This window comes from Chlamydotis macqueenii, chromosome Z (genome assembly GCF_036417535.1).
Source record: "Chlamydotis macqueenii isolate bChlMac1 chromosome Z, bChlMac1.mat, whole genome shotgun sequence".
NCBI lineage: Eukaryota > Metazoa > Chordata > Aves > Otidiformes > Otididae > Chlamydotis > Chlamydotis macqueenii.
The window spans coordinates 76600475-76609202 of record NC_141593.1 but is presented as its reverse complement, the minus strand read 5'-3'; the positions used below and the strand labels follow the sequence as shown (position 1 = coordinate 76609202).

At 36.1% G+C, this 8728-nt stretch overlaps 1 protein-coding gene across 2 annotated transcripts in view; it reads left to right on the top strand.

Moving 5' to 3' along the window:
• Positions 1–844: 844 nt before the first annotated feature.
• HAPLN1 (hyaluronan and proteoglycan link protein 1) overlaps positions 845–8728 on the top strand; it is a 29268-nt gene continuing 21384 nt past the window's right edge. Inside the window, exon 1 of one of the 2 annotated variants that reach the window (XM_010124587.2) lies at positions 845–956. In XM_010124587.2, coding sequence (XP_010122889.2) covers positions 857–956 — 100 coding nt within the window. In that variant the 5' untranslated portion in view covers positions 845–856. The remainder of the gene's footprint in view (positions 957–8728) is intronic. The other variant, XM_086770809.1, reaches the window with a different exon arrangement.

The following is an 8728-nucleotide window of genomic DNA, read 5'->3' as shown; positions in this document are numbered from 1 at the left end:
TTGCCTAATTACAACTCAGAGGCTGGCAGAGATTTTCCCTGCAGCGCTCAGCTCTGCTGACTGCAGAGACCCTACCTGGCACACTAACTTAGTGCGTCAGCATTCTAAGTAGAAATGAATGAAAAATCAATCAGGGCAACTGCAGTGGTAGCATATACAACTCTAACCTACTTTGTGCATGGTTTTGAACATTTCATTGTGTATTTAGGCATCTTTAAAATGGTAAGTGGATCTGAAATAAAATAGATCTTTCTAGTCAGCCTAAGAAATGTTTTGTCATCTTTACTGCTTAGCTCAAGCAAACTTACCACCCTGACTGCTAAGTGAACTTGCAGTCTTGATTGAAATGCCAAAACCTACGAGAAGATTGTTTTAATCTTGAAAATCTATCACCAGCAGATTGCATCATGCAGTGGATACTGATATAGTGATGGCTTTTATTGTTTTAACTGTATTTACAGACCAGATTTAGAGTACGTCTGGAAAGGAAAAGTGCACTAGAACATTTTTGAAACACAGATATTGCTTACATATGGTCTTGCAAGGAGTTTGGTTTATGGATATTTGTGTGTGTGCTTTTATTTTTTCATGTTGCATTTCTGCATAGGCAGGGTTAAATACGCATTGCCAGTTTCATTTAATGAAAGTCCCTGATAAAAAGGTCCAGTCTTCATCCCTAAAATATTAGTAGCTGCTGTAACTTTTTCAGCTGAGGGGGTTAAGTATGTTATAGATCCCTTGTAAGATCATTGCTGTAACAAGTTGTGCACTGCAACACTGTAAAGGTTTCCAAAAATTCACAAGCCTCTTTGTATGTGATGCCCTTACAGTGAAGAAGATTCTTTTGACCATAAAGATGAAGAATCTACTTTTTCTGGTGCTGATTTCTGTCTGCTGGGCTGAACCTCACCCTGGCAACTCAAGTCTGGAGCATGAAAGAATTATTCACATTCAAGGTAAGGAAATATGTGAGAAAATACTAGTATCTTCAGATTGCTGAGGGAAACAGAATAATGTGCTTAATTATCCTTAATTTTTTATTCTACTGCACTGGTTTTTAGAATACTATTATTACTGATGACTAAACCTTTTCTTTTCTGGTTCTGTTGCATTATTATTACTCCTAAGGAAAGTAAAAAAAAATGAAAGTTGCGTTGTTTAATAGCACTTAGGCACAACCTTGCAAAGATTAGTGAGTAAAGTACAGTATGGTTTAAGATAAAGAAAAATGCATGCATCCTAAGGTAATAAGCAACTGCAATGGGTTGAAATGCCTTTTGTTTATTGTGGAATATATTTAATTTTAAGAAGACTGTCATACACAGTTCTTCACATTACAGAAATTTGTTGCTGTTTATTATTTTAAAAGCCTCAGCACATCTGAGATCGTAATTGGGCAATTTAAACCAGGAAAAAAAAAAAAAAAAAAGTAGCTTACCCCGAAATAAATGTGTCTTTCCTCATATGTTTAATTCACACCAAGTATTATACTGGCATTTTGCATAATCCTGTTTGGTTCAGGTTTGAGTCTTAGAGTTTACAGCTGTAGCAGGATTTGAGTCTGCAGTACAATGCAGCTGTTTTTTCAGTCTCAGCTTCAGTCGTTGAGGGTCATCCTGTATAAGAAAAAATGGGGGATTTATGCAGTAGGGACAGGCAGAACTAACAGGGATTTTCCTGCTTTCATTTATACATTTCTTGAGGCTGACTAAAATTAATCTTGCAAAATTAAGAAACATATCATTATTGTTCTCTCTTTCTCTCTTTAAAGTTGATTCCTTTCTCTCAACAGATGGCAAATTGTGTTATTTGAGTGTTTGTGTAAATACGAATTACCAAGTTAGGGTAGGTTACTAAGAAAGCCTGAACATTTAGAAGTTCACAGGAAAGTCACAGAAGTTAAAGGTACCCTGCACCTATTAAAACAAGCACTCAGATTGTCAAGGTCAAATAAGGAATAGCAGAGAGCTGGTTTCACTCTAAGGAAACTCATAGGATGAAGGTCAAATGAATGTGTTGTATCAAAATGAAGACATATGGCTGTCGTGAGATGATGAACATTTGTTTTCTAGCGTAAATTTCAAATTTGACACCCGTGACTAATAAACATATAGTTTGCCTTTCATTGTATAATGCAGTTCCTTGTCTCTGAATTTTATCTTTTTGGAAGATTAAATTAGTTAAAATAATTAAATAAAATAAAAATTATTAATCTGTCTGTGTTAAACTTGCTCACTCAGCAGTTTAGTGTAATTTGCAAGTCATACGTGTTGCTTATTAGTCCTTCAGCATGTGTACCTTGCAGTCTGCAAGTGCTAAATAGCTCAAAGCTGATGAAAGTTTCAGGATGGACCACTCTCCCTACCTGTGAAAACTCATCTGACTCTTGAGAGTTTATTCCTTCAGGGAAAGCTGGATAAAGCTCTACCATCAGCTTTGTACATCGGGTGATTCAGGTCCTGAAATACAGAGACCACAAATCAAAAAGAATAGAACTGCTTGGAACTTGGTATTTTTATTATTAATTTTTTTAATTCCTCTCTGCATTGTGGAATCCCATCAGGGTTGGGATTCTGCTCTGCCTAATGCTGCCATAAACACATGTGTTGATCTACACCTGGAAATGAGCTGGAAATCAGGGAAGCCTGTGGAACACATGTGTTATAGCTTCACACAAAAGGTATTTTATATTACAGTAAGGTGTGTAGCATCCCCCTCCACAGCTGAAATCAAAGAGATGTAGAGCTAAATTTCTCCTGGATTGTGTGCTTTGGAATGCCTTGGAATTACAAAAGGTGTGTATAGATGTTGTGTAGTCAAGTACACAGAGCTGAAAGGGGCCGCCTGAGGCAATGAGCTAAATTGTCTTCTATTCCTCTTTCTTTACATCATGTAATCTCCTATAGGTTTAGTTTCATTTTTTAAAAAGCTACATTTCAAGTCTTACTACTGCAAGGTAGTTTTGGACCCTGCTTTTCTGAGATGAAAGAACCTCTCCTAAATCTCCATGTTTGTTCACAGCCATTGTATGGCCTTGTGCTTCTCCTAGTGCTGTTCCTTACCTTCAAATAACAACTTTTCTTCTTTAATGTTCACATTAGAATATTAATAAGGTAACATAGTATACTCACAACTGTCATTTGAGTAAACTTTCTCAAATTATTCTGTAAGTGTATAATGTTCAGTTACCTGACAATGTTAGTGGTTCATCTCTACACTAGTTCTTGCTTGAAATTCGTACTTTTTGAGTCTGACCAGCCAGGATTTTATTCCAGATAAGATCTTGGGCTAGTATTGGTATTTTTGTTTTCCAACTAACAGTGCTTTGTTTTTCCTTGGATCAAATCTATACTATTTCCAGACATGCTGCAGTGCTGATCGATAGTCTGTTGTGATAAACTCAGTCATTCTCCCTCATTATCACCCACAATTAACAAGTACAAGGTTTATATCAATAATTCTTTATACAGCTTATGCATTCAGTATTAAATGTTGTCATACTTTTTCCACCCTTCTTTCTTCAGATATTCTAAATATCCATTCCATCTTCAGTGGTGCTTAATACGCCATGTGAAAATTTTATTCATTTAATTGTTACATTTACCTTATAAGGTAAAATCAGTGGAAATATTAAAAAGTTTCAAAAATTATACTGGACACAGTTCACTGGCCTTTTTCTAGGCTAATTATTTATGTTTTAGGCCAATCAATTGCAGTCTCCTGTGTGTCTAGTTTTTAGACACCTAGCAAGGTTTCTACCAAAACACCTGTTTTCTCCATCCTGTGTAATTTCATGTGTTTCTCATATTACTCTCTCCCCTGAGCTCCAAGCAATTGATACATCACATTTCTCTGGCCTTATAAATTTATTTTTATCGTATAGTTGATATCAAATTAATCTGACACCCTTTGGTAAGTATCTACTGCGTTTTATCCCTCTTTCTAGTGACTTACTCCATTTCTGTTCTTCAACAATTTTTCTTCAAAAATTGTTCTAAGGTCTTGTTTGCTTTTGAGGACAAAGTAATCAGCTAGTTAATGGTTATATTACTTCCCTTACATATATTTGGGTTTTTTGGTATTGTCCAGAAATACGTGGTACCATTCCTACAGTGAGAGATGAGCTAGTATCTCTGCCATCAGGTTTGCCATACCGAGTGTCAGCAGTAACATCAATATTTCAAACTGTGAGATTTTTTTAGCCTTTTCTTTGAACAGGCTTTATCTTCCGAGTTTGGCATTCATCTTTATGTTTTCATTTCCTATCAGTGCACTCGTACTTTAAACAAGATCATAATTTCAAAGCATCAAAACCAATATTATCAGAAAGAGAGGATTTGTTAACAGCACTTCGGTCATTCCTCTGTTGTCTTCCATCTTTATCTCTGTAGTGAGTCCATACTACAAAATGAACTTGTACTTGTTTAAAATACTTTTTTCACTGCTATAGTAAGATCTTTTACAGTCCTTCCTGACATACATTTAATCTATGCTCCGTTTTGTCCTCACTCCTTGTCTTGTTTCTTCACAACCTGCTGTGAACCTAATTTGGTATCAACTATACAATAAAAATAAATTTATAAGGCCAGAGAAATGTGATGTATCAACCACTAACGTACAGTGCCACCTGATCACCTTTATCTTTCATATGGCCTTCCTGAAAAGCAGCCACCTGTATTATGTTCTGACAGCTATTTCAGCGTGTCTCTGACTCCCTTAACACCTCTGTGTCAGGAACCAGATCTAGTTACCCCACTCTGCTGCCCCTCCATTAGTATAAAAACTCCTGCCATTTCTCTTAGACTCAGCATTTGCTAACCAAAATGAACAGTATTTCATAAATTGAGTTGTTTTCTGGTTATACTGACAGGTCGTCAATTTTATGAACACAACTCTGTCTTTCAGATGTCTGCACTGTAGAAACTGTGGATTTCTTTAGCTTTACTAAACACTTGCCAACCTCTTAATGTTGCAATAGCCATAGATATGTTCTCTTTTAAATATTTCAATTTTTCTTAGAAATGAGTCACTGGCTTCATGAATATCCTTGTTTCTGCTGTGAAACTGGACCTCAGTCAAATTTCTCGTCTGCTAGACAGTTTTCCCTCCCTGCCTTTACCAGAATTCCTTTCTGCTTCCGTCCCACTTTTATTGTTTATATCTTTTCTTCTTTAGTTTTATTCCAATATCCATGAACAAAATTTATGAAATACCTAAAGCTGCATTTTATCTATTCTGTGACTTTATTTCCTTTCCTGAATCATGTAGTGGATTTCATGGTTTCGGTCATGCTGGTCATTATGCCAGACTGATTGACTGTATCATCTTCCTCTCTGGTAGAAAAGATTATAATCCTGAGTGAAATAATCTAATCAATGTGAGAGTGGGACAGAAGTATACCCTAGCCACACAAGTGTCCACAGCCAGAAAACAATACTATTCTAAGCATATCAATATAATTAAAAACTCAGATTTTTCACTGAAGTCAACATTTACAAAGGAGTCTGTGACCCATGAGAGAGGAAGATGACTCTTTTCAGTGCTCAGCTTTATACCTCTCTCTTATCTATTCATAGTGGTAGTTGCTGACCAATTATTCAAAGAGGCAGAGTACCCTTCAGAGATAAGAGCATTCTTCTGTGTGTAGCTGTTCTGCAAAATAAACGAAGTTGACTAAGCCATTACAGTAATTGCTAAGTTAAGTAATTAAGGGTGGCAAGAGCCTTTAACATATGCCTCCAGTTTGATCAGGTTTTAGAAATACAACACGAAAGGCCAGTGAAAAGAATACAAAGTTTGGTTTGTGAAGGATCAGCCTTTAACTTTTTAGCTTTTCCTTGAATATAAGTGGATTTATATTATGCAGCATTTCTTTACCTTCCAGATACAAGAATACATCCGTTTGCCTATCAGGATCTCTGCACAGATTTATTTATATGTACCAATAAACAAGTCAACACAGAATGAGCTGAAAACTTTCTAATATTGCCCTATTGAAGAAATAAAAAAAAAGAAAGTTAAATCAATTAATCAATAACAAAAAGCAGAAAAAAAAAATCTTTGCCCAACTTGTTCTGCATGATAATGAGTTTTATGTACAGTCCACTTCCTTTTCTTCAAAATAAGCCAGAACAGAGAGAAAGAAGCTGCATAGACTTGTCAGACTAGCCCAAAACATAAGACATAGATGCACTACTGATTTGACCTCTTACACTCTTCCCAAGTTTCATGATTTTCCACTTTCTTTTTGACTTTCTTCCTTTGGTCCACCTTTCTACATTTTCCCATTTTCAGTGATGCTACCTGTTGTTTCTTTCCATTATCTTGCGTCTATCTTTTCTGCTTAAAATTTCTTATTAGTTTTCATAGAATCATAAAATGGTTAGGGTTGGAAGGGACCTTCAAAGGTCATCTAGTCCAACCCTCCTGCAACAAGCAGGGACATCTCCAACCAGATCAGGTTGCTCCAACCTGGCCTTGAATGTTTCCAGGGATGGGGCTTCCACCACCTCTCTGGGCAGTGTTCTACCACCCTCAGCGTAAAAAATTTTTTTTCTAATATCTAATCTGACTCTACCTTTTTGTTAATCTAAATCTACCTTTTTGTTTTTTTTGCAATTCAGGACACTTCAGGCTATATCATGATTAATTTTGTAGTCTTTTCTTATAACTGAGCTGCTTCCTTTACATCAACACAACTTACTTTCCTCTCTAGAGCATGGCATGTTGCAACAGCATGTAATAGAAATGTCAGCGAAGAGCAACCTCACCTCCTGTTGGCATGTTGGTTTCATTAAAGGCATTCAGGACTGCATATTCTGGAATAGACATTAAATTATAGGTACAAATATATTTCAGTTGTAAAAAAATTATTACAGAAGCAAAAGGATTCACACTAAATATAAATTTAAATCACTAATTGGCCTTTACTTGCTACATCAGTCTAAGTATAGCATTTAAAGGTAATTAAAGAACTGGAAAATCTCCTCACCGGTTCTCTGTGATATTTTGGTTTTGTCAAACAGTCTCAATGCCACCCATGAAGGTTTCCTTCTGTACAGAAGAGATGCAGAGACATTGTCATGATTTCTCTTCTGTTCTGCTCTATGAGGCCTGATCTTCATGCAGTTTCTTTATCTATACTGATGTAAACACACACTTGAAGTTTACTTAAAGGCAAAAGGTGCCAATATTTCAGAAGAGCTGAAGTTTGGTATTTCCCTGATGGTTTTATGTGCTGTTAGGTCTCCTAGAAACCTAAACTTTAGTTAATATGGCCCCTTTAACAATTGCCCTCAACATGTTACTCAGGTTGAGTTGATGGGATCAGCTGAAAAATGTTTTACCTCTGTCTTGTAATCTCTATGTTGGAGAGAGATTTCTTCTCTGCCATTTATAAAACAAGTATTTTTAGCTGTACTATTATTTGGAACCATGTACCTGGACTTTTTAACAGAGATTTATGTAGCATCTCTCTTACCAGCTGTACATCAAAACTTAAAAGTAATGTGTAGAGAGTATTTTATCCTGTCAATTTAGAGGTAGGAACACAGGATGCTTGTATTTTCTTTGTTGTGATGTAAACAAAATTACATTAATGCTTGGGCCAAATAAGAACAGCTTTTCATAGTTTTACAGCTGATATACAAAAGTTTTTAGATTTTTTTTTCTGAAGGCAAAAGTAAAAAGATAGGTAGTTAAAACACAGTTAGAAAAAATGTAGTAGGAAAAGTTTGTGGAAAAAAAGTGTGTGTGTAATTCTTCCTCATGTTTTTCCCTTCAGATTCTCTGAGTAATACACACATAAATATGTATATCATTAATACACTTCTTTACATGTTATAACAAACAGGAATTATTGTTATCACAGAAATTATTTTTGAGTTTTAAATAAGGGTGGTAAGATTACAAAATACGCCACTGCTATAGGACGAGTGAAGATATTTTAGCACGAGAGTGGTGCTCAAGTCCTTGATAACACTACAGGAAAGCAAGAAACAACTCTGTTTTTGTTTAAAGTAGAATGGCACACAGTGTTACTGACTGAATGGCTTGCTAACAGTGTGGAACATTTAGGCAATAGATGATTTTATCTGACAAAACACGTCTATGGTATGATCCCTGACTTATGGTTTTTCCCTTTAAAAATGTACTTTTTTTTTTTCCCCCACTGTTGCTCTGTAAGTTAATCCATTACAATGTGGGAATAATCAAGTTTAATAGCCAGGTCAGCATAAGCTTCTGGACAGTTCTGGTGGATAAACTGGCTGAAGCTTTTTGCCAAGGATCATGGCGTGAGTCATCCTCTCTGCCCCACACTATGCTTCTGGCCTTCCAAACCTGGCTTGCCATTACTCTTGAGTGCAGAAGCCACTTAAAAGACAAAAAAAAACCCCAACAAAACAAAAACAAAACCCTACATTAAAAAAAAAAAAAGCAACTAAAAAGGCAGACAAATCTGAATATGTGTCCAGTAGTAAAATTTGGAACTAAATGAATAAAGCCAGCAGGTGAGACTGAATAGAGAGCTCCAGTAGCATGAGAGCAACTCCGCTTACTGTCCTTGAAATGGGAATCACACTGAAGTCAAGGTTAGATGTGTACAAAGTAATGACAACCAGATCAGCAGTGCTAATTGCGTAGCATTCAGATAGGGAGAAAGAGAGGTGGAGAATAAAACAGAGGTGGACAGTGTGCCGCTGCCCGTGTCTTATTACTTAATGTAGGA